At 42.5% G+C, this 27,093-nt stretch overlaps 1 protein-coding gene across 1 annotated transcript in view; it reads left to right on the forward strand.

The window, feature by feature from the left end:
* RPAP1 (RNA polymerase II associated protein 1) overlaps window positions 1–27,093 on the forward strand; it is a 128,432-nt gene that overhangs the window by 42,393 nt on the left and 58,946 nt on the right. The window contains exons 6-8 of the mRNA XM_082275309.1: window positions 3,849–4,034; window positions 20,736–20,851; window positions 24,867–24,965. Coding sequence (XP_082131435.1) covers window positions 3,849–4,034; window positions 20,736–20,851; window positions 24,867–24,965 — 401 coding nt within the window. The remainder of the gene's footprint in view (window positions 1–3,848; window positions 4,035–20,735; window positions 20,852–24,866; window positions 24,966–27,093) is intronic.

Consider the following 27,093-nt stretch of genomic DNA (forward strand, 5'->3'; position numbering starts at 1 on the left):
CCCCCCAATCGCATGGCAGCAACTCAATGTATTTGGACATTTTAGACGTGGTGAAGACAACTTGCTGAAGTTCAAACCGAGCATCAGATTGGGGAAGAAAGGGGATTTAAAGCGGAGTTCCAGCCTCGGATACGTTTTTTCACTAAAAATACCCCTGGGACAGTCAGGGCTAGTACATTCCACAATGGCTAGCCTCTGAACTGTCCCAGGTCGCACTTACCTTTTAGAAGAAATACTTACCTTGAAAATTTCTTCTCCAGCGCTGCCATCTCAGGTGTGGGAAGCTGAAGCCAGCGCGTCCTCTTCTGTGTCCTCTTCAGTCCCACAATGTACTGCACCAGCCCTGCTCATCATTTCCGGGGCAGGCGCGTCATCCCTGCACAACTTCTGGGCATTCTGGGAACAAACGAGCGGGGCCGGTGCAGGCACATTGATTCCTGGGAGCGATGACGTTCAGCTCCCAGGAGTCAACGCAAGCAGGAAGTGATGGCGCAGGCCGCGGCCGCAGAGGGAGGAAGTGGAAGAAAGGTAAGTATATTTTCTTCAATATCAAGGTAAGTAATTAAAAAAAAAAAATCGGGTCTATCCATTTGTTTTTTAGGTGACACTGAGCAAGCGGATGGCCCGAAGTGGATTTTGAGGAACTCCGCTTTAAGTGACTTTGAATGTGGCATGCTTGTTGGTGCCAGACGGGCTGGTCTGAGTATTTTAAAAACTGCTGATCTACTGGGATTTTCACGCACAACCATCTATAGAATGGTCCAAAAAAGAGAAAATATCCAGTGAGTGGCAGTTGTGTGGACGAAAATGTCTTGTTGATGTCAGAGGAGAATGGGCAGACGGTTTGAGATGTGGCAGTTGTGTGGACGAAAATGTCTTGTTGATGTCAGAGGAGAATGGGCAGACGGTTTGAGATGTGGCAGTTGTGTGGACGAAAATGTCTTGTTGATGTCAGAGGAGAATGGACAGATGGTTTGAGATGATAGAAAGGCAACAGTAACTCAAATTTTTACTACAGAAATGTTGGCTTACTGAAAAATATGTCTATGTACAGTATACTATGCACTCAATACTTGGTCCGGGCTTCTTTTGCAGCATGGCATGGAGGCGATCAGCCTGTGGCACTGCTGAGGTGTTATGGAAGTCAAGGATGCTTTGATAGCGGCTTTCAGCTTGTCTGCATTGTGGGGTCTGGTGTGTCTCATATTCCTCTTGACAATACCCCACAGATTCTATGGGGTTTAGATCAGGCGAGTTTGCTGGCCAATCAAGCACAGTGATACCATGATCAATAAATCAGGTATTGGTACTTTTGGTAGTGTGGGCAGGTGCCAAGTCTTACTGGAAAATGAAATCAGCATCTCCATAAAGCTGGTCAGCAGAGGGAAGGAAGCATGAAGGGCTCTAGAATTTCCTGGTAGAGGGCTGCGCTGGCTTTGGACTTGATAAAACACAGTGGACCAACACCAGCAGATGACATGGCTCCCCAAATCATCACTGACTGTGGAAACTTCACACTGAACCTCGTGCAACTTGGATTCTGTGCCTCTCCTCTTTTCCTCCAGACTCTGGGACCTTGATTTCCAAATGAAATGCAAAATTTTCCACAGTCCATGATGATTGTCATCTGCTGGTGTTGGTCCATTGTTTCTAATTTTATGAGATGCACCTGTATATCCTTATGCTTTAAAACAATACGCTTGCTCAGTTGGTGATGATGAAGGCATTCCTCCCTTTGAAGTATTTGTGATTTATGCAATTTATACATTAAACCCAGAAAGGGTTATTTTGCTTGCACCTATTGTAAAACTCTACAAGCTTTTTATACTTTTGTGCGCAGATCATTAAGACTTTATTACAGCCTGTCTGAAGATTCAGGACAGGAATATAAAGCTGCCATTGTTCAAAAGGTGTATGCTCTTGTACTTTTATCTTTGTTACCATTGCTACTTTACATTCTTGTACTACAGACAAGTAGAACATTCTAGATGAATGTCCACTCATGTGGAATTTTAAATGCCCAAGTATAGCCTCTGGATCTAACTTAAAGTGGAGCTCCTGCCCCCCTACCAAAAAATGAAGGCAGCATCTACAAATACCGTAGCTGCTGAGTGTTAATATTAGGATATTTACCTGTCCAGGAATCCCACGTTGTCGGCACCCCAGCCAATTTTTCAATCGGCTCCCTGCTGATGCCACCGCCGTTACTTGTAGGGAAACCGGCAGTGAAGCCTTGCGGTTTCACACCAGGTTCCCTACTGTGCATGTGCAAAGCACACTGCACTTTGTGACTGGCTGGTGGCAGGGGAAGGAGGAGGGGGCCAAACTTCCTGGGGGCAAGGTCACCCTGAAGTGGGGATGGGTACCTGGCAAAAACAGGGAAGAAGCTAATAAAATGGAGCTTGCCCTTTTGGGTGGAGCTCTGCTTTTAAAGTGGTTGTAAACCCCATTCATGAAATTTGAACTAAGCACATGTATCTGTAATGTTTACTTGTCTCTTTCCAAAGCTCTAAGTGTAGTTTCTCTCTGGTGCTTCGTTCCTCTGTTATCAACAGTGTCACTTCTGACAAGTTCTCCGACACAAGATACAATTAGCTCAAAATTTGTGTGGTGGAGGGAGATAAGCAGAGAGCTTGTCTATTCAGAATACAGCTCTGCATGTTCTTTCGTTCCTCTGCCTATGTAGAGGGGGGTTGTGTCCCCACCTACCCCTATGTAATGCTGAAAGATAAAGTTTTTAACACTATCTGCACTTTTCAAAGGGTGTAGAAAGGAGAAGACAGCAGATATACAAGGAAAACTTATGTAGAAGGATTTGTTTAATCTCTGTGTATCATCTGAGGCTGTTTACTTTAAGTGCCGGTTCACACTAGGGCGACCTGTGAGGCGACCTGGTCGCCTCACAGGTCGCCTCCCATAGGGAAGCTGCGGACCCGTTCTAATAGGAGCGACACAAGTCGCTCCGACCTAGAAAAAGGGTCCGGAGCTTCTTTGGGGCGACCCGGAGGCGACCGCCATAGACTTCAATGTTATGAAGTCCGTGGCGGCCGCTCCGAGGTAGCGGCGCGCTGCTCGCACCTCTACCTCGGAGGTCTCGGTGCGAAGTAGCGTCGCTGCAGTGTGAACTGGCGCTAAATGTATTTGTATTTTCTCACACCTATGCTGATAACATCCAGGTTGATAACTTGATGGCACTGCATCTCTGTAGTTTTATCACGAAAGCCACATTCCATACGTTTTATACAAGCAGAATACATACACGAATTTGACCTGGTATCTGCCCCCTAAAGTCCTGGTGTGCTGCAGTGCAAATATCATGCTGATATCTCATCAGAAGGCTATTTTTCCTTTTGCTCGCCAGTCCCAGGGTGAGGATTGGGGAGGAGACTTGTATGTGAAAGTGAAACTACAGCCGAAAAGAAACCGGTCCCCTCCCAGCTTTGTTGCAGAGCTGTGCAAATCCCAGGACTGGATGAGCAGAAATGCAAATCCTTTGGCAGGCAAAACAGCCCATATATTATTATTATTATACAGGATTTATATAGCGCCAACAGTTTGCGCAGCGCTTTAGCGCTATATATACATATATATAGCGCTATATATATATATATATATATATATACTTGCATTAGTAGAAAAAAAACAAGACTTTACAATCACTTTAAGCATATTTGTTAAGCAAATTTACAGACTGAATAATTCATCCTAATGGTCTAATAGCTCATTAGAAAAAAAAAAGCCCACTGTGTGTCTAATAGATTATGGTTGTCAATATATTGGCAAAGTAATGCTTGAAGGCGTTGCATTCATAATTATTTCTTTTTTTTTCCATGTAATTTTCCTTTTAGATCCCAAAATGGTTGCATTCTTGAGATCAAAGAGTAAAGACCCAACCACCAAGGGGGATTCTATTGCCAGTGACACAGCAGGTGGTCCCCAAACTGTTGGCTATGAATCTTCTGGTTCTGCTGAAATGACACAAGAATCGGAGGAGATTCCTGAAGAGGAAGAAGAAAATCAAACTGCTTTGTCAGGTAATCATTCACCATCATGACAGGACCTCTGCAGAGCTGATCAATAGCACTAAGTAGCGGGTATGAATTCAGTATAAGAGGTGAACGCTTGAGTAATAGACTTTGTTTCCGGCATTCCTCTGTGCCCCCACTGTAATGGTCTTAATCCTTATTATACTCATAAAAATTGAACATCTATAATATATTGTTACTGAACTATATCATCATTCATCAATCATTGACAGAGGAGTTATTCCTTACTGCTGGTACATTACTTTGATCACAGAGTGTACAGTATACATTGAATAGATGGTTAGAGGGGTTAGTTTGTGCTCTTGTGTAGGTTTGATAGCAAGTGTTCGACTTCTTTTATAATTTTTTTTTTCCTAATTTTTTTAAATTTGTGTCAGTGTGTTTTAGGTAGGACAAAAAGAGGGGAAAAAAGCAAAATGCACACTAGTGCTTCTGGGCTGTACTACATGTACAAACGGCAAATGACATACACAAATGTGGTATCGCTGTGATTGTCAGGAGCAGGAGACTTTATTTAGGGTTGCTCTTAGCTTAAAGCGGATGTATAGGGATCAATGCTCACCTCTCCAATGGTCCCTCACTGGCACCAGCATCTTCTCCTATGTACAGGTTTTCAGTCATCTTCATTGGCCTCGCGGGATGATGTCACTTCTGTGTATGCGCAGGAGCCATTGTGATTCCGGCACACCGGAATCAGGCCAGCCACTGTAAGCTGAGTTGCACATGCATAGCCCAGATTACGTTCCGGGGATTGCTAGGAGCAGGCAGGTAGATGTAGTTTGTCACAGAATAGACATTGCGTGTCTCTTCTGCAGTAAAAAGCCTGCCTACCCACAGTATGCAACAGCGGAACTTTAGTTCCAATTTAAACAGTAACTCCACCTTTGTTGAGGAAAAAAAACATTCCCCTCCAGGTGATCTATGTACATTGCAGGGATTTTAAACTTTGTTGCAGATTCCAACCTGTTAAACAGGCAAAAAATTTGGGGGAGCATACCCATGTATTTCCAAAGCTGCTGCAGCTATGAACCAAAAGACATGTATATTAAAAAAGAATAGCGCGCAAATGCAAAAGAAATTACTACCAAATCTGAAGAGAGTCCATAAATAAAAATGGGGGTTTGGTCCCACCATATGGCCATATCGTGCTCAAGCCCACTACTGCGTCAAAGTACCCCATTATCAGTGGGTCCTACACTATCCATGAAAAAGAGATGAATCCAGCCCTTCTAACCCTTGGAGACAACACTCCTTGCTGGGAAAAATGTGCAAATGCACTACAGGGGACTCCTCCTATATCCATTTGATGGTGGACACTGATTGAGTACAGGTGTATGTGGGGGGTGGGGAGGGCTGCTCAACCTCGATAGTCTGGTCAGACCGAATACATAATAAACAGGCAAAAAATTTGGGGGAGCATACCCATGTATTTCCAAAGCTGCTGCAGCTATGAACCAAAAGACATGTATATTAAAAAAGAATAGCGCGCAAATGCAAAAGAAATTACTACCAAATCTGAATCTTTGACGCAGTAGTGGGCTTGAGCACGATATGGCCATATGGTGGGACCAAACCCCCATTTTTATTTATGGACTCTCTTCAGATTTGGTAGTAATTTCTTTTGCATTTGCGCGCTATTCTTTTTTAATATAGATTCCAACCTGTTGTTATAAAGAAATAGCTGTCCGTTTCTCTGTGGCTATGTGGAAAGTTAATCTAATGTGAGGAATTTTATAACTATCAATCAGCTGCTGCACCTGCAGGGTTTGTTTGGGGAAAGTGACAGGGTCTGCAGTTCTTTAGGCGTGATTTCATTTTGGGAGTATCCCTCCAAAAATTGCATTTTTTTATTTAGAGGATGCCCAAAATCTGGCTAGTATCTTGATACGGACTTTTGGGAAAATCAGAGAGCCAATCACCCAAGCAAGAAATTACATATGGGGGGAGGGGGGTGTGTTCTGTACACTTCCAGGTAGCCATATTGCATTGCATTTTACAAAAAATTACAGCGCTGCAGATTGAAAAGGAAAGGTAATTTAAAAAAAACATTTAATTCATTATGACTTGAGTAGCTGTTGTATATGCTATATTATTTTTTTTTTTTAATTGCTCATTTTTTAGAGGTTTTTGCATTTTTTATTCCCTTTTTTGGACCTCTGCTACCCGTCCTGGAATAAGTCAGATTTGTTCCTGGTGACACCGGAAGAGCAGTTTTAAGCGGACATATTTTTTTTTACCAGAGTCACTCAAAGGTCCACTGTGAACAAACACTACATGAGTAAAATTAACTTACAAGGCTTGTTTTTTAGATACCATCTATAACAACATCAGTACGAGGAGAAGTTCCCTGTACCAGCTGTCACTTTTTGAAAACAGCGCAGTTGTGCGGGGCTCCACCCACACGTTAACATCATTCAGAGAGTTCTATGAATGAATGGACTACAGGTACTAACAGACTTTGCAGCTGTTGGCTTATAGTTCTCAATGAACTACCACGGTGCTGTTGAGCTCAGACAGCTTACACTGACGGTCTGTAGGAGACCTGCATGCCACCCACAATCTGCTGATCTCTGGTGAAATGCTTTCCAGGCTCCTAAAAGGCATTTATTGTTTCCTTTTTTTGTAAAAAGTGAACTTGTCCTCATTGGTTCCCTTGGGTCACACAGCCTAACCAAATTTCTGCAAAAAGAATATTTATTATTTTTTTAATACTTTATTTACTCTGACCTGATACAGGGTTAATAAATAATACATGTTACGGCAATTGGATAATTAGTCCAGCTCCCCTTTAAGTCAACAGACAATTAGCCCCCGTTCACACTAAGGCGACCTGTGAGGCGAACTGGTCGCCTCACAGGTCGCCGCAGGTCGCCTCCCATAGGGAAGCTGCGGACCCGTTCTAATAGGAGCGACACAAGTCGCTCCGACATAGAAAAAGGGTCCGGAGCTTCTTTGGGGGCGACCAGGAGGCGACCGCCATAGACTTCAATGTTATGAAGTCCGTGGCGGCCGCTCCGAGGTCGCGGCGCGCTGCTCGCACCGCGATCTCGGAGGTCGCCCCGGGAAGTAGCGTCGCTCGTATGTGAACGGGCGCTCACTGTCACCGTAGGTTGAAACAAAAAAAAACATATTTGCAACCACCACAAAAAAGAAGAAAAAAATAAATAAATTATCGGGTATGTAATCATGTATACACTGACTATGGTATTATGGTCTTCGACCCACTGAGGTCAGTTTACCAATAGACCAATAAAGGGTAATCAAATTTGATTGATTTTTTGTTAACAAATTTCAGTTAAAGCGGAGTTCCGGCCTCAAAATCAACACAATCGATTTTGTGCCATCCGCTTGCCGAGTGTCACCTGAAAAACAATTGGATAGTCCGATTTTTTTTTTTTTTTTTATACTTACCTTGTTTCAGAAGAAAATATACTTACCTTCCTTCCACTTCCTCCCTCTGTGGCTGCGGCCCGCGCCGTCGCTTCCTGTCCTGCAATGCGTCCTGGGAGCTCTTACTCATCACTCCCAGGAGGCAATGGGCAGTGACGTAGGCGTCCGGCCGCTCCTCTCCTCGCCTTATTTGCAAACAGGAAATGACGCGATGATAGGCTTCCCTATGGAAACCCTTACTATGCCGATCGCATAGTACTGGGCATGCGTGAGATTTCGCGCTGCATTCATCTTGCACAATGAGCTAGAACCAGGAAGAAGGGAATACATTTACATACTGCGGCTTCGGATAACCACAACAAAGATGGCCGCGCTCAGCAAAAGATTTTAAAAGTAAGAATTTACGATTTAAACTAACTTATAAAACTATGTAAAACAGGATTAGTGGATGTATTAAGGGCGATGGATTACTATTTGGGCAGTATTTTTATTAAAAAAATGACTATGAGGCCGGAACGCTTTAAAGAGGTTAATGCTACTATTATCTTTTTTTTTTTTTTTTTTTTGTCTAAAGTTTAAACAAAAAGGCAGTCTTTGATGCCTAAATATGGTATAGAAAATACCTGATGTTCTAAGCTTTTATCTTAGAAGATATATACTGAAATTTCGTTTTTTTGTATATTTAGTGGTTGAAAGCTTTTTATCATCCCCTTTTGGAGGAAAGCTTTATTGAAAAAAGTACCGCAGTACAATGATTTGGTGGAAGTATTACAGAATAATAGGCCAGGCAGAGTTATAACCGGTGTCTGTACAATACAGAATCAGCCACAAAAATAACGTATAAATGCCTAAAAATAATAAAATTTATGTAAAATGATGTAACTGAGATATGAGTGACAGTATCCAAGATAGTTAAGTGTTTTACTGAGTCTATAGAGCCATTATACCCAAAAGTATTGAATAATGCAGCAGCCAAGGTACAGTTTCTTAACAATAAACTTCAATTTAAAACTAATCAAGCTGCTTTTTGTATGTATTGAAAGTAAAATGATAGGACATAAAATTACAGTGGTAGAGATGCCAAAAGAGGGCCTATCTGATAATTGTAAATGCACATCATGAGATTATCATAGCGGGTTACAGGTAGAGTAGGACAACCATCTGTCCCAGATTTTCTGATATTTATTGGGGTAGCCTTCTTAAAAGCTAGCGCATTTGTAGCCATTGCCATAACATAGGAGGTAAAGTTTGCATCCAAGTTCTAGCAATTCATATTTTGGCTATGTGTAGAGCTTTTGTTAGAAAAATGTATGTACATCTGTCTATGCGAAGATGTTCATTTTTCCTCTGTAGACAGACCTTTGGGTCTAAAGCCGACTGCAGGCACTGATGGTCAACATCTTTCCAGTATGTCCCTGCCACAGAAGTTGATCAAACATTCGACCTCTGTCAAGTACAGTTGGCAATGCAGTGAGCAGAATTGGGTCGGCCCCTACTAAACCAGATAAATGTCTATTATGTATAGCCAGCTTAAGCCCACTGGGGACCGCATAGGATTGTGAAGGAGTACCCTTGGATTTCTGTACAATGACAAAGTGTCAGTGGACATCTAACATTTGAGACAGAATGGGCTATGCTTAGGTTTACACCTCGAGATACCAACTGGAATAAGTTATGCCCTGTGCATGATATATAGCTGTGTAAGTTAGTCCTATGCTCGTATTGAAATCTATGTGTGTTGGCCGTACCTCCACCCACTTTTCATCTAATATGGGGCTGATGGCTTCCTCCCAAAAAGCTGCTACTCTTGACTGAGAGTCTTTTAAGTACTGGTATAACATTGAGATAACCTTGATATAGGCTTGTTCGGGAGCCGTAGCAACGTTATCTGTTGTCTGGTACACTATCAGGTCCCCAAACTGTGCCTATGATTTTCTGTTTTTTAATTTGTAATAATATTTATTAATATTTGGTGTATCAAAACATGGTGGATGCAGGGGGGCTGCTGGAGTATGTTACACATTAAGGCTCGGTTTACACTGGCGGGGCACGACTCTATACTACTTCGGGGGCGACTTGTGCATTCCCATGCACCACGACCTCGGAGCAACTTGCAGGGACTTCTTATAATGGAAGTCTATGCAAGTTGCTCCGAGGTCGCCCCGAAGTAGTACAGGACCCTTTTTCTAAGTCGGATCGACTTGTGTCGCTCCTATTAGAACAGGTCCTGTAGCAGTCAATGGACCGCGAGGGAGCGCGACTTGTCAGGCTGACAAGTCGCGCTGGTGTGAATGGAGCCTTAACCCTACTTATTGGTATAATGTGTAACATGCTCCAAAAGGTAATTTTAGCCTTTAACTTTATTTTGTGTTTTATTTAATTAGGTACATTATGTATACTTACAAAAAATTAATTTTCTTTCGAAAAAAAAAAAAAATATTACACACTGTACATTGCATTTAATGTGAGCCTCAAACCTGTAAACATAGTCACACCTTCATAATATGCTTCATCCGCTTTTTTTTTAAACTACCTCCTCCGGCCAAAACATGCAACATAAGCAGACTAAACAGTGCTGTCACTTATGTGAAAATGTAGCTTTTTTTAAAATTCAGTAGTTAAACCATCTTCTTCATGTTTAGCAACTGCCCCTGGATGGTGACATTTGCATAGAGCAGTGACACATGGCTGTCATAGACTTGGAGCACCAAACCAAAGTTTTAAAATCCAAAGTTCTTTTCCAAAACATATGGTCAACTCAATATCCAATGCATTTTGGGGTGTCTCAGCCTGCCCTCCTCATCGGGGCTTAAGTTGCTTTTGGAGGACTCGAGTTGGAAATGGGATCAGGATAATTGTGTACTAAAAGTCTCAATCTCTTTCAGCAGCTGATGAATGCAGCAAAAAAAAAAAAAAAAATAAAAAGGTTTTTGGTAACCTTTGTTTGGGTTTTAAAATTTTTGGTGTGGCGCTCCAAATTATTGATCCAACCATTATACTGATTGCTCAAGGTTTCCTGCGGAAATCCTTCGGTGTATGGGAGCAGCTACACAATACCCAGATGCCCCATGGGGATAGAAGTAGCAGAGTATTGTGACAATAATAATCATAGGGATGAAGTAGAATCAACTTCAAGGGTCCCAGTGCTATTCAACCCACCATTCCACATGACAGAAAAGGCGGAGATGTATTTGATATATAAACCGTAACATGTTTGGTATCCGTTTACTCGGCGTGACATCATCTTTAACAATACAGTATACAAAAAAGTTGGGCTAACTTTACTGTTTAGTTTTTTTTTTTTTTTAATGCAGTGAAATGTATTTCTTCCAAGAAAATTGAGTTTGAAAGACCGTTGCGCAAATACCGCATGACAAAAAATATGGCAACGGCCGCCATTTTATTCTCAAGAGTCTTTGCAAAAAAAAAAAAAAAAATATATATATATATATATATATAATATAATATAATGTAATATAATATAATGTTTGGCGGTTCTAAGTAATTTTCTAGCAAAAAAATACTGGTTTTAACTTGTAAACAACAAGTGTCAGAAATAGGCTTGGTCCTTAAGTGGTTAAAGGAAAGAAAATTGGTTAATCTATGGCCTACCTAAGTCTTAAGTTATTACTAAAACCAGTAATAAATGCAGCGACATTTATTTGATAAAGAGTACTGTATTTTCTGGCGTATAAGACTACTTTTAAACCTCAAAAAAATCCCCCAAAAATGGGAGGTCGTCTTATACGCCGAGTATAATATCTCCAAGGTAACCTAAGTATAAGTATTACAGGTAGATCATGTAATAGGGGGGTCGTCTTATACGCCCAGTCGTCTTATACGCCGGAAAATACGGTAGTTACATTTAAGTAGTCATACAGATACAGCGGCCCCTTTGAGGGCAACCATAATGCTGATGCAGCCCTTAATGAAATTGAGTTTGACACCCCTACTCTACAGGATAGTTAGTATCGGGCTTAGAATGGGGGTGAGAGCAGGTATAAGCTTAGTTAGTATAACCCAGTTTTCTCTAGCGCTCATCGACAGACGTAGTCCTCGGTGATACACCACCTTCGGGTTATGTTACCTCCGCAGGAGCAGGACTAGACAGGAAATTAAAAAGCTCTGGCCACACCCTAGGGGCAGTCCCAGAGGGTATATCCTCTCTCTCTCTGCCTCAGCAAATCAGTTATTTTCTGTCTAGTTAGGAGTAAGGACCTAGATACCTTGCTGGGATCTTAGGTCCTGGCAAGAATTTTTTTCTAAAAGGATTTTTAGACAGCTTTTTTTCTCCAGTGTTCCTGTGAGATCTTCAAGCAAGAAAGCTGAACTGGGCGACGGGCTGGATGTTGAGATCCGGTGGTCACCCCAGTTCAGCCTACGAGCGCGTGCAGGCCATAGCTCCGCGCTGGGTCGGCCGCGACAAAGTCCCATTAAAAGGACTGAACCCGCGAGTTAAACGTCTCGCTGAAACGCCAAAGACCATGAGTCACGGCGTCCGTATTGGTCGACAGCCCTCCCGCCCCGGTGGAGAGGGGTACTGTCAGGAGTTGGTGCCCGCCTGGTTCCGGTATGGTGAGTAGTATGTTCCCCCTTTTTCCCTGACGGGTTTTGTGGTGAACGCGGGCCCCTCTCTGTATGGTAAGAAAGAGTTCTTTCTATCCTATAAACATGTCACAAATCCTCCTACTTTGAGTGTGATTTTATGTGTGCAAAAAGCCAGGAGGCTTGGTTTGGGAGCTAACAATCTATTGTATACATGTTTTAAAGATGTAATCTGTGGCATTCTGGGAATCTTATGGGTTAAGTATAAGCTACCTACCAGTCAGAAGCCACGGACATGTAGACTGCCTTCCAAATCAGATCTCCAGCTATTAGCAGGCCTCCCGAACGGCCATGCGGTCCGCCAGGGCCGGTACCGCCAACCACGCCATATCCCCATGCAGAGAGAGTGTTGTGTGCCCTGCAGCACACCGCTAGTCAGCACAGGCCGCCGCCATTTTTTTTGCTGGATCGCACGAGCCGCCATTTTGGCGTAGCCTCGTGTCTCCAGCATGGGGGCGGCCATGTTTGAGGTGATCCTACACCTCGTGGAGCTTGGGGGAGGCGCCGGAAGGCGTGCAGAGGGGCGGAGCCGCCTCCCTTCTTCCTGGGCAGCCAGCCAAAAGACTTCCTGTTTGTCAAGACAGCGCTGTAAGCTGTTGCAGTTTAACTCTGAGCATCAAGTGGTGAGCCTGGGGGTCTATCTCTCTCTCTCTCGATCAATAGGGATCCCTAGCAGGTAACACTAAGGGGCTTTTTGTGGCGCTGGGGGTCAGAAAAAAAAAAAAAAAAAAAGGTTTTTTTCTTTTGAATTATATTATCCAGGAAGTAACTGGAGTTATCATGGACCCTGCCATACATATTCCCCCACCTGTTTCCCTCGAGGGGGCCTCGGGACCCGCCGGTGCACAGAGTATAGAATCATTTACAGCAATTTTGGAGTCTATGGTGGCTCGGGTGGAGGCGGCCTGTCAGGGACGGGGGTCAAGGAAGCGACCCCCGCCTACCCCTATACCATCTGACACCTCTGACTCAGATTCAGAGATGGTCACGGCAGTTGCAGGTTCCTCTGCAAGGGCTGTTATCCCAGGTAAAGCCCCCTCAGACAGTGAGGAGGACGCTTCTTCTGCTATAATTCAGGAAGAAGCATTGGTGGACGCACTAGTTGTGGCAGTGCAAGAAACCTTAAAACTTGAGGCTTTACCGGCAGAGGCAACTGAAACAGAGAGGCCTTTCGGTACGAATAAGCCCATCAAGATGGCGAAGGCTTTTCCGGTACCTAAATGTTTTGGTAATCAGATTAAAGGAGAATGGGAGCATTCTAAACGTACCTTTACTATTTCCAAGCGTATTGCTAGACGCTATCCGTTTGAGGAATCCATCATTAAGAAATGGACGGTACCACCAGTCGTGGATCCGCCTATTTCCAGGCTGAATAAAGCCACGGTTATTCCAGTGGAGGACACTTCGTCCTTTAAGGATCCGGTGGATCGAAAGATAGAAGCAGAGTCCCGCACTATCTTTTCTCTGATAGGGTCAGCATTTAGACCAGTAATTGTTATTGGTCTAGTTTCCCAGACACTTACGGAATGGGCGAAAATGGTACGCCAAGATCTTAGGGGAAAAGATATTCCCCAGGAGACATCTGATTTGATGGAACAGATCATACAAGGGCTACGGTTTATCTGTGACGCAGCCTTGGACACAACTCCCTTATTAGGGCATGCATCTATGTTAGCAGTGATCCTCAGACGTGTGCTGTGGTTAAAATGCTGGTCAGCTGACCTAGGTTCCAAAAAGACCTTGACCAATCTCCCTTTTCAGGGGAATCGTCTATTTGGGGCCAACCTAGATGAAATCATTAAGGATGCCACTGGGGGCAAGAGCACTTTCTTGCCACAGGCTGCAAAAGCTAAGGGACCTCGCAACAAGCGAGGACCTTTCTTTACCGCCCATAAAGGGCACCCGGCTGGTACTAGCGGGAAAGGCAAGACTCCTCCAGGAGGATTTAAGAAGGGCTGGTCGGACAAGCAGAGGACCAACCCAGCCAGACCCGAAGCAAAGGAGTACACAGCCTGAAGGTGCGCCCCCCACCCGGTTTCAGGGTGGGGGGACGTTTTCACCGGTATTCAGGACATCAGATCGAGCATCAACCACTACTACCGGTGCGATTCTTCCCTTCCAACATTTAAGTACCACAGGAAGCGGTAGTTACCGTTCCCTGAATAGATCTTTTCCTTTACCCTTTCCTAAGATTAGTCCCGATACCTCACAGGAATCGGATCTGGTTGACCAGATAGGCCAAGTAGCCTCTAGTCGGGTGACTTCGGTCCCTGAGGTTCAACCAGAAAAGATCACCCTTCCTGATAACTATCAGGTATCTGATAAATGTGTGGAAACAGAAAACGACCAGACTTTCTCGGATGGTCGGGGCCAGATAGCTCTAGGGACGCCTGGTTCAGATCCAATCAGCGCCAGTGGTCCTAGAAATTCTAGGCTGGCCTCCTCAAGCCGGCCTGGCCGACTTGGACATGCTAGTCGCAGACGTTCCGTGGGAACTTCGTCTCGGGGAGTGTCTGTGGTCTCTAGGACCAAGTTACCTTCGTGCTTTACAGTCGCTGGTTTTAATGGCCTGGCCATTGAGACCCAAGTACTGAAGGACAGAGGTTTGTCTACTTCTGTCATTCCTACCCTTATTAAAGCAAGGAAAGCGACTTCCAGCAAAGTCTATTATCACACATGGAAGACTTATATTGCGTGGTGCGAATCTTTAGGATTTCCTCCACGTACCTATTCGGTGTCTCGAATATTGGCCTTTTTGCAACAAGGGGTTGAGCAGAAGCTAGCCTTGAGCACCATCAAGGGTCAAGTTTCAGCATTAGCAATCTTCTTTCAGAAGCCGTTAGCTACCAAATCCTTGGTGCGGAATTTCATCCAGGGGGTGCGGCACCTGGCTCCTCCAGTCCGCGCGCCCTTACCGCCCTGGGATCTTAATTTGGTTTTGTCGGTTCTACAGAAACCTCCTTTTGAAAACATCAGGGAGATTCCCTTGCTTACTTTATCCCAGAAGGTGGCCTTCTTGGTGGCTATTACTTCTGCTCGCAGGGTGTCAGAACTGGCTGCATTATCATGCCAGTCCCCATACCTAGTGATTCATAGGGATAAGGTAGTACTTCATCCTAAGCCATCTTTTCTTCCTAAGGTGGTTTCAGATTTTCATCTGAATGAAGATATTGTACTACCTTCCTTGTGTCCTCAGCCCAAGCATCATCGGGAACATGCGTTGCATTCCTTAGATGTGGTTCGGGCAATCAGGGTATACCTGAAAGCTACGGAATCATTCCGTAAGACGGATTCACTTTTTGTGATCACGGATGGCCCCAGAAAGGGTTTGCCTGCATCTGCCGCAACCATTGCCAAATGGATTAGACAGACGGTGGTACAGGCTTATTCTATTAAGGGTCAGAGTCCTCCGTTCCCTGTTAGGGCGCACTCCACTCGAGCGCTCAGTACTTCCTGGGCCTTTCGCCATCAGGCGTCAGTGGTCCAGGTATGTAAGGTGGCCACTTGGTCGTCGGTACATACCTTTACAAAATTCTATAAAATTGATGTGACGGCATCGGCGGATGCCTCATTTGGCCGCAAGGTTTTGCAGGCCGCAATTTGAGGAGACCGGTGGTCTACCTCGAGGGTTTTTTTCTGTTTGAAAATTTTTTTTGTTGAGTCTCATCATTAAGGATGAGCATTGTAAACTTCTAGTTGGCACCGGTTGGGCCTTCTAGATTGGGATTTGATTTCCATTTTCCCACCCCTCTGTTGTGATACTGCTCTGGGACGTCCCGAAGGTGGTGTATCACCGAGGACTACGTCTGTCGATGAGCGCTAGAGAAAAATGGATTTTTGTAAAATCTTACCGTAAAATCCTTTTCTCTTAGCTCATCGACAGACGTAGTCCCCGCCCCTCTGTTTTGGAGTTGGGTTGGGTTAAATTCTCTAAGCACTGCTTTTTCACATAACTGATTTGCTGAGGCAGAGAGAGAGAGGATATACCCTCTGGGACTGCCCCTAGGGTGTGGCCAGAGCTTTTTAATTTCCTGTCTAGTCCTGCTCCTGCGGAGGTAACATAACCCGAAGGTGGTGTATCACCGAGGACTACGTCTGTCGATGAGCTAAGAGAAAAGGATTTTACGGTAAGATTTTACAAAAATCCATTTTTACTTTAAAATGGTACAAAAGTTTAAATGTTTTTTTACCTTTAATGCATTCTCTTGAACATGGACAGCTACCCTAACACTAGCTGTTTTTTGGACCTCTGCAGAGAGACCATTGCTTCCACACAGAGAGAGCAAGGGTCCTTATCTGCAGCATGAAGGCAGGAGCAGACTTTTCTACCCAGAAAGTGAGGACTTTGCGCACCTTTGTTATGAGGCACCTAGAATGTATTTAGCCGATTTATCCAGTTCTGGTCCGCCCCATAGCAGTTTTACTGCTACAGGGAGGCACCTGTGCGCCGGATCACGTATAAATACATGATCTGGCTCTTCTGGGTAGGGCGGTGCATGCACGCTGCCAGCGGCTTGCTCCCGCTGTGATCACACACAATGGGAGCCCAGTGGCAGGTACCGCAAACTCAGTGTCCGCCCCTGGGTGGTAGAGAAGGCAAAGCAGGGACAAGGATCCATGTCCTAATAAAAGCACCTCCCCCACAGTGCACAAACACTGGGAAGGAACACATTTAGCCCTTCGATCGCCCCTGATGTTAACCCCTTCCCAGCCAGTGTCAATAGTACAGTGACAGTGCATATGTTTTATTACTGTTCACTATAATGTCACTGGTCCCCAAAAAGTGTCAGTGTCCAAATTGTCTGCCGCAATATCGCAGTCCTGCTGTAAGTCGCTGATCGCCGCCATTACTGGTAAAATAAATAAGTAAAAATATCCCATAGTTTGTAGACGTTATAACCTTTGCACAAGCCAATCAATATACGCTTATTGGGATTTGGTTTACCAAAAATATGTAGCAGAATACATATTGGCCTAAATGTATTAAGACATTTTTTATTTTTTTCATTTTGTTATTGAATATAGTTTATAGCAAAAAGTAAAAAAATCTTGTGGTTTTTTTTTTTTTTTTTCTTTAATTTTTGGTCTTTTTAAAAAAAAAAAAAACAGATGATCAAGTACCACCAAAAGAAAGCTCTATTTGTGGGGGAAAAAAGGACATACATTTATTTGGGTACAGCATCCCATCACCACGCAATTGTCAGTTAAACTAACGCAAAAAATGACCTGGTCATGAAGGGGGGTAAATAGTCCGGAGGTCAAGTGGTTAAACTGAACATTCAGTTTGTAGTTAAAAATGAGTAGTAAACCAAGCAATTACTAATTAGGGTATACACTAATGAGCCATGGACTTGGCACGCCATGGTATTTTATTCAAATTCAGTATCGCTTTTTAATGGATGACCAACATTCTAAGTAAATCCTATACACTGTTTCTCTTATTACCATGTGCCGTTTATATTTTGCAGGTATTTTTTTTTTTATAGATAGTAAAGTCACATTGATGAGACAGTAAACTCGGCACCTGTGCTTTGAAAGTTAACGGCAAAAACTATGAACTGTTGGTGGGACTTCAGTACAGGTTAGAAAAAACTCTTTATAGCCCCAGTACACATTATTGGTACTGGTGGGCTCAGTGATCCCACCCCACCCTGGAACAGATGCCTCTAAATGGATGTCACTTTGCTGTTACAATCTGGTAGGAATATTTGTAATACTGCTGCTGATCCCTGTGTATAGTCACCTGTAGTCTGGTAGGAACTCGCCTTTGATATTGCAGGAAACCCTCACATACTTTTTTGGCCAATTTGTGAATGTTTGCCCATTCCTGTGTGCCCCTGCCTGAATTCATGCTGGAAGTTTTCTACTTCAAAAAACACATTATTCATTATGGACAGAATAGCACTTTATGTACAGCTATTTGAAGGCCTAAATTTGGTCTTATTTATGTTCGATTTGGCAGTAATACAAAAAAATAAAACAATAACTCTTATCCCATAACAAGAACATCAAGGACATATTTTTTTGCAGAACAGAGAAGACAAGTCAGGATTTACATCCAACTGATTTTGTTCTTAGGTCATCATAAATTGCTCCAAGAGGCTCCAAATGTTGACAACCTGTAGTGGCACAACGGTTTTCAGTTAGGACTAATCTGATAAAAATAAATCTATGTGCATACATCGCAACAAAACGCGTTTTATTGCTATCACACCCTGTAGCACTTCTTTTGTTATTTTGTTTTTAATCATTCAAAAAGGGAACCAGATTTTTCTAAAATCTGTAGCATTTTGAATAAGATTTATTTACATATTCCTTTAATGACTTTATAGTGGAATTAAATGTTCTGCTGTTTAACCACCTTAGCTCCGGATGGTTTTACCCCCTTAATGACCAGGCCATTTTTTGCAGTTCAGCACTGCGTTAATTTAACTAACAATTGCGCGGTCATGCCTCAAACACAATTGATGTCTTTTTTCCCCCCACAAATAGAGCTTTCTTTTGGTGGTATGTGATCACCTCTGCCGTCTTTAGATTTTGCGCCATAAGCAAAAAAAGAGCAACAGTTTTGGAAAAAAAAAAAAAAAAAAAATATTTTTTACTTACTGCTATAAAACATTCCCAATGAATACATTTGAAAAATCTATTTTTTTATCAGTTTAGGCCATTTTGTATTCTGCTACATATTTTTGGTAAAAAAAAAATCTCAAAAAGCGTATTTTAATTGGTTTGCGCAAAAGTTATAGCGTTTACAAACTATAGAATAGATTTTGGAACTTTTAATTTATTTTATTAGTAATGGTGGCGATCAGCGATTTTTTTTTAACGAGACTGCGACATTACGGTGGACAGATTGGACCCCTAACATTTTTTGACACTTTTTGGGGACCAGTGAAATTACTACAGTAATCAATGCTAAAAAAATATGCACTGTTAGTGTATAAATGACACTGGCAGGGAAGGGGTTTACACTGGGGGTTATCAAGAGGTTAAGTGTGCTCCTAAATGTGCTTGCTAACTGTGGGGGGGGGGGAGGACATCGGGTCCGCCGGGCACACGCGCAGGGGGGGGTCCATGACCGCGCGCTCCCTAGACCCTCACAGGCTAGCGACGTAGTACTATGTCGCTTTGCCTGTGAGTGGCTGACCGCCCCAGTAAATAGTCGGCGGCGGTCGGCAAGTGGTTAAAGTAAATCATCCTATTAAAGAATGTGAATGGTTTAAATATATTAGGTGAGGTTTACTAAAACTGGTGCACACAGAATCTGGTGCAGCTGTGCATGGTAACCCATCAGCTTCTAACTTCAACTTGTTCAGTTAAGGTTTCACAAATAAGCCCACGTTCGACATGTCAAATCAGAGGCGATTTACGGCAATGGCACAGTTTGAATCGGTGTGACGCTGACTTTGTGGCACTGCACGGATTCCCAAAAGTAGTTTCTGTACTACTTTTGCCGATTTGAGGGGGGGGGGGTGAATTCCATAGACATCTGTGCTGGAACCTGCACAGATGTCTCTGAGATCGCCCCCCGAAGTTGGACTGAAATGCCAGCTTGAGATCGCGGGAGTTCAAAACAGCCTCTGTGAGAAGCTGGGCTATAACCTGGAAGCTGATTGGTTTCTATACAGACCAGTATTAGTAAATCTCCACCCTTGTGTGTCCTGTGCTTTTTATATATGTGCAACAGGGCAGTAGTATTTTCTCATTACATGTGCAGGCTCTGCTTACTGCTTATGAATTCATGATACTAAAAGTCTACCAAACAGGGCCTGTCTGATTGAAAATAGTCTCTACTTATAAGGAACAGCCACTGTGTTCCTGTGGGTTCTTTCACTCTTCCGGTAATGTTTCCCCTCTACCTCTGGAAAAGTAGTCCGCACTGGATTGCTTTTTAGAGGGTGGTATAGCAGCAGCTGACGGGCGTTTAGGAGTTTCTACTGCTGCCTCCTGATGCCTGTGCTTATATATATATATATATATATATATATATAATTATATTTTTTGTTATTGCCATATGCCAGTGTTACATTGGAGGACCATGGCACAACTCAGAGCCCTACTGTTGTGGTGCAGCCCTATTGATCTCAATGGGTGAATTTGACAGGCGGAGCCACCTGTCAACTGCTGCAGCTGTGAAGCAAAACATCACTACTGTGGCATGTGTACAGCCCTGTCAGGGTGTAATGTTGGGGGATGGGCTGGTTAGCGTTAGAATTGTAGCTGTGCTGCCTGTTTTTACTGCCCCCCCCCCCCCCCCCCCCAGCTACATGCATGTGTGAAAGAGCCTTAACAGTCAGAAACCATGTTATCTACACTGCTTAGGTTTTTTTATCACCTGAAGTAGCTGTAGTGTGTTTTTTTTTTTTTAACTCAAAATGCTTACTTTACATTTTTGTCTGGGGTTGTCCTTCAATTCACTTGATTATTTTGTGTGTTAATTATTTTTTTTTTTTTTTTTACATATAAGCTTTGTATGGATTTTGTGTTATTTCATACATTTCGATTTTTCTTTAAAGTAATATTGATTTGGAATAGAGTGGTTTGCTGGGATCATAGTTATCGGTTTATTGTGCAATAAGTACCACTTTTGAGGTCTCAGGGGTTAGCTCTCATTGTAGTCTTTAAAAATGTGAATATTCATATCATATCCTGTGATACATTTGTACTTAACATATTTCATCTATTTTATTATAGTTGATGATCTTCCAGTAAAGCCTCAAAAGGAATGGGTACACATGGGCACAGTGGAGTTTGAGAAACTGGAGTGGATAAAGAATCTGCCACAATCTCGGCAAAAGAAAACAAAAAAGGTATTGTATGAAGATTTTGCATGTTTCACTCTCACAGCCCAGTCTATTCTCCAAATAAAACCAAAAAACCCCCATGCACTTTAAATACTACTGTATTACCGCAGAATGGAGCTGAGTCTTTTTCAACTTAGTGGACTCTGCTTATTCTTGCTGCAGTAGTAGTATTGTCAGCTTTCTGATCTGTAAAGTGGTTCTAAAGGTAATTTTTTCCCCCAAAAATAAAAAAGAAGTTTCTTTCCTGCTCTGTGCAGTGGTATTGCAAAGCGCGTCCCGTTACCTTCTTTTCTGGGGTCCTCCACCAGCGATCTCTGCTTCTCCGAGTGCCCCCCTAAAAAGCTGTGTTCTGAGGGGACACTAGTGAGGGAGCCCTTTTGAGTTGGGCTGCATGCATCCATAGAAACACACAACGTGGTTCGGCCCCACCCCCTGCTCTCTCCTCTGACTGTGACAGTAGCAGGAGCCAATGGCTCTTTTTGCTGCCTGTGTGTCCCTTGAGAAGAGGAAAAGAGTAGCGCTTCTGCAGACAGGCACAGTGCTGGATTGAGAGAGGACTTAGTATTTAGGGATGTGGAGAAGAACAAGTAGTGGGACATGTTTTACCTTAATGCAAGGAATGCATTAAGGTAAAAAAAAAGGTAGGTTCACAGCTATGCGTGTGGCTCCAGGTGTGATTCCCGCAACCATCTGCATTGAAAATGCGCTGCTGTGGGAGAACTTATTCTGAATGGCACCCACATGCATGTAAAATCGCTGTGTGGGTGCAGGAACCACAGGGGGTTGAATGGTCAAAATTACTTTTTTTGCGGGGAAACGCAGGCACAGCAGCCCATTGAAATGAATAGGCTGCCGAGTCGTTGCAAACGCGGCTCACAGAAACGCATAGATGCGAACCCAGGGTTGGGGAAAATATTGAGGATTTTCAGAAAACACATATTTTGGTTGTTTTTGTAGTTTTTACTTTATAGTAATACAAAGTCATACCCTTAATTTCCATTAATATTCCAATACACACCCTAATGGCCCTGTATTGTTTAATAAATAGTTTCTTACTGTGTTTTTCTGGCTCCTTGTAACATTGCTTTTACCCCTCACTTTTCATTTTTTTTTTGGGATGAGGAGTTGCAGTCATGTGCATTGCTCTATGCAGACTCCAAATCCCGTAGTCCTTAGTCCATCTCAGGAGCAACCAAGAGAAGGGTGACTACGTTCCGACATACAGAGAGACCATAGAGAATGAACATAGCCACCTTTTTAAAAGTCTGATCAAAGCTGCAAAAAAAAAAAATAATAATGGAAAACCTACTTAAATCAAATTCTTCTTTTAACCAGTTTTACCTTAAGTTAGTGTTACTTCAAAGAAACTTTTGTTATGCCTTATACATTTTTTTATTCAATGTAGAGATTTGTGGAATACTTATCGGAAGCATGGCAGATTACCTATTACAAGGATTCTGCCTAATAGTTTTCCAATTGCTAAGATAAAATATCAGCCATACAGGGATCAGTCAACCGACTCGTAGATTTACATTGCATGAAAGAGCCGCAAAACTCAGTTGTCTTGTAGTACTACAAAGCGGAATGCAGAACCTGCATATGTACTCTATAGTTTAAACTTGACTGTCCACATTTTAATAATTTAGTGCTATCTATATATAGAAAACAATGTTGTATAAAACATTAGCAGTCATTGGTAGCACTATACATTAAGTTAATTTCTTTACGGGTATATCTACAAATGATTTAAACGTTACACTGCCTATTAATTGTAGATCTGGAGGCAAAATTTAAATTACCACTGGTTTAGCTAGCGATCAGAACACACTGGAGAAAATGGAATACCCATGGCTTTTTGGAAGTTTAGTTGTGAAATATGATTTAAAATCAATCTACAGTGCTTACATTGTACAGTTCTAGGAGAGCAGGAAGGAAATGCGTTAAGGGCTGCTTCTAAATATTATATGCAGAGTAAGATCCTATATCATCCAGTACAATGACTCTGGTAAGACAGCTCTCAAACACAAAATAACTTTAAAGTGGTTGTAAACCTCAGACATGAAATGTGAACAAAGCATATCTCGCAATAGTGTATACTTGTCTATATTTAGAGCACTAAATTTCACTTTTGTCTGCTGCTTCCTTTGTTATCAGCATGAACCACTTCTGACAATTTTTCCTGACACTAAGGGAAAAACAGTGACAGGGGAGGGACCTTCCACTGATTGACAGCCTTAGCTCTCTTCATGTGTGTTGTGTTGAGAGGGATGTGTCCCTTCCCTCCAATCAGCTGTCCGACCTCTCCTCACTGAGCTCTGCATAGTGTAACCTCAGCTCTCTGCCCTCTTTTTTCTGAACTCTCCGACAAGCTTTAAAATTCTGCACTTTCAAATGGATGTAGAGAAGAAAGCGATGCAGATAAACAGGTACAACTTATACAGGAGGATTTGTTTAATCTCTGGATGTCACCAGAGGCCAGTCACTTCACTGGGTATTTATAAGGGTTTACAACCACTTTAAGGCATTTTGGGGAGAATCCAGAAGGTGTAAGTTAACAGGAGCTTCAATGGTTTTGGATTTTGAAAATATATGTATATTTTTTTAAATCATAATGATGAAAGTAAATTATTTGAAGGGCAGGGCTAACTACAGGTCCCTCTCAAAAAAATAGCATATTGTGATAAAGTTCATTATTTTCTGTAATGTACTGATAAACATTAGACTTTCATATATTTTAGATTCATTACACACAACTGAAGTAGTGCAAGCCTTTTATTGTTTTAATATTGATGATTTTGGCATACAGCTCATGAAAACCCAAAATTCCTATCTCAAAAAATTAGCATATCATGAAAAGGTTCTCTAAACGAGCTATTAACCTAATCATCTGAATCAACTAACTCTAAACACCTGCAAAAGATTCCTGAGGCTTTTAAAAACTCCCAGCCTGGTTCATTACTCAAAACCGCAATCATGGGTAAGACTGCCGACCTGACTGCTGTCCAGAAGGCCATCATTGACACCCTCAAGCAAGAAGGTAAGACAAATAGGCTGTCCCAGAGTGCTGTATCAAGGCACCTCAGTGGGAAGTCTGTGGGAAGGAAAAAGTGTGGCAGAAAACGCTGCACAACGAGAAGAGGTGACCGGACCCTGAGGAAGACTGGGGAGAGGGAAATGCCAAAATGCCTGAAGTCCAGTGTCAAGTACCCACAGTCAGTGATGGTCTGGGGTGCCATGTCAGCTGCTGGTGTTGGTCCACTGTGTTTTATCAAGGGCAGGGTCAATGCAGCTAGCTATCAGGAGATTTTGGAGCACTTCATGCTTCCGTCTGCTGAAAAGCTTTATGGAGATGAAGATTTCATTTTTCAGCACGACCTGGCACCTGCTCACAGTGCCAAAACCACTGGTAAATGGTTTACTGACCATGGTATTACTGTGCTCAATTGGCCTGCCAACTCTCCTGACCTGGACCCCATAGAGAATCTGTGGGATGTTGTGAAGAGAAAGTTGAGAGACACAAGACCCAACACTCTGAATGAGCTCAAGGCCGCTATCGAAGCATCCTGGGCCTCCACAACACCTCAGCAGTGCCACAGGCTGATTGCCTCCATGCCACGCCGCATTGAAGCAGTAATTTCTGCAAAAGGATTCCCGACCAAGTATTGAGTGCATAACTGAACATAATTTTTTGAAGGTTGACTTTTTTTTTGTATTAAAAACACTTTTCTTTTATTGGTCGCATGAAATATGCTAATTTTTTTGAGATAGGAATTTTGGGTTTTCATGAGCTGTATGCCAAAATCATCAATATTAAAACAATAAAAGGCTTGCACTACTTCAGTTGTGTGTAATGAATCTAAAATATATGAAAGTCTAATGTTTATCAGTACATTACAGAAAATAATGAACTTTATCACAATATGGCTGCTTTATTTGTGTGAGAATATTCATTGTATATTGCCTTATACTGAATTTTTTTTTCACTTTTCTCATATAACACTGGCCGGTTTTATTGTTATAGGGTATGCAAGCTCGATTCAGTCTTAAGGGAGATCTGATACCTCCAGATAAAGAGATTCCTACACATATGGGCCTACACCACCATGGGGAAGAGGCAGAGGTGAGCTGAAATTAAGTTGTGCACACTTTTATTACATATTTGACTTTACTAACATTTACTGAGCTATAGCTAGCCTTTGCTGTCACAAAAAAAGAAAATCAAATGGCATTTTTTGAGAAATTAAACATTTATAGACTTAAATTCAGGTCAGATGACCTGCTCCAAAAGCCAAAACTGTTTGGCTGGTTATTTGATGAATGTTGCCTGTAGGGATGGAACATCTTTTTGGGTGCAGCCACCTATTGGCTGAATACTTGTTCCAAGTTAGTGGCTTAGGCCCTGTTCAAACCTGATCGTTTTTCAGCTTGTAAAACACTCCTCTCTGAAGTTCCAAAATGCCCAACAAGCAAAACCTTATTCATTTCAATGGCCCCTGTTCACATATGAGCGTTTTGTCGCCTGAAGCAAAACGCTTGAAGCTCAAAAACGTACCTGAGCTTCTTTTGTGGAAGATCACCAGCGTTTTTCACCAGCGTTTTTGGTCAGATGGCATTTGGATTGGCTCGGCGGCGGGGCAAGGAGGAGGGGGAAATCTTCCAAGGGATGGCGCTGTCTCCTGGAAGTGGGGAAGGGTACCGGTCAAAAACAGGTACCCGTTCCCCCCTCCCCCCTGAAAGGTGCCAAATGTGGCACCGGAGGGGGGAGGAAGCAAATGAGCGGAAGTTCCACTTTTGGGTGGAACTACGCTTTAAAATGTAAGGACTCATTCTTGCTGGTAGTTGTGTGAAATTGTGTGAATGCATCAATGTAATGCATCTTATCCCAGCTTGCAGAGCTTGGATTAATGAGTTTACCAAAATGTAAGTATTGCAGAATATACATGCTGCTAACTAAGCTCCATTTTATGCTGAATAAACTAAATTATTAATGTATCTTAAGTAGAAATCTATCTTTTAGATACATTTTTACTCCAAAAGCAATTTATTAAAATAAATTTGATAAAAAAACAATAAAAAAGCAAAAACAAATTCACATTTTAATTAAAAAAAAAAAAAAAAAAAGATTTTTTTTTAATTTTGTACAAAAAAATAATCAATTTTTATCCACCCACCCTGCTGTAAAATACCAAACATGTTCTACTTACCTGCTCTATGCACTGCCATTGCACAGAGTTGCCCAAACCTCCTCTTCTGGGGTCCCCCGCCAGTGCTCTTGCTCTCTATTCTCCATATACTACCAAAGAAAGTGTAGAAGCATGTGTGGGCTCACTCCTGAGCAGGACTGTGTGCATCCATAGACACACACAGTGAGGCATGGCCCCGCCCCCAATCCTTTGAGTGACAGCAGAAGGTGCCTAGATAGAATCAAACCAACAAGTTCTATGTTTGATTGTATTTAGGAATAATATTTTGTGCCTAGCCTACTATTTTTAGTTTTTATTGTTATAACAGTTACACTAAAAAGCACTGTCCCTAATCAGATAGGTGAATATCAGGTAGGCACCAGAGTGTATAGGAAATGGTGAAAAAGAAAGTAAGCAGGGAAAAAAAACGTGTGTGCTATATGATGTGGAAGAAGGAGACGTGGTGAGGGGAAAGAGAAGGAACGTATAGAGAACTAGGGGAGGGGTAGTAAGAGTAAAATAAAGGAAAACAGAAAAGGGATGAATTGGGATTTGAAGAAAAGGTTAGGGAGGAGGGTGAAAAGGGAGGATATGGAAAAGGGGCATCTGTAGGTTGAGTGAGCCTCAAGTTTATGTTGTTAACCGGGATAGATTGAAGATTGCTGGGAAATCATATGCAATCCAAGGAGCCCAGATTTTGTTGAATTTAGAAAGATGATCATACAGGGTAGCTTGCATTTTGTTCAAATGTCATACATTGGTTGACTCGAGATTTAGGTTCCTTGACTAGAATGGTTGACTCCAGGCTATAGCGATGGTCTGTTCCGACGTGAATCTATGTGTGAAGAAACATAACTCAGTTTTTTTATTAAGCAGTGATTCCAAAGGGTCTTTACAGATAGATCTACCTAGTAACGTAAAGACAAACCGGTATGTTGGGATACAGGAACATCTACTCCTGGGGCAGGCCAACCAAATATGTTTGAAAGTCTCTTCAGTGTTGCATCTTTTAAAGCAAAGAGTTTTTCTTGCTTTTGTCCCTGCTATACCATTTTCACCAAGACA

Source organism: Pelophylax lessonae (genome assembly GCF_965119305.1).
Source record: "Pelophylax lessonae genome assembly, chromosome: 13".
Lineage (NCBI taxonomy): Eukaryota > Metazoa > Chordata > Amphibia > Anura > Ranidae > Pelophylax > Pelophylax lessonae.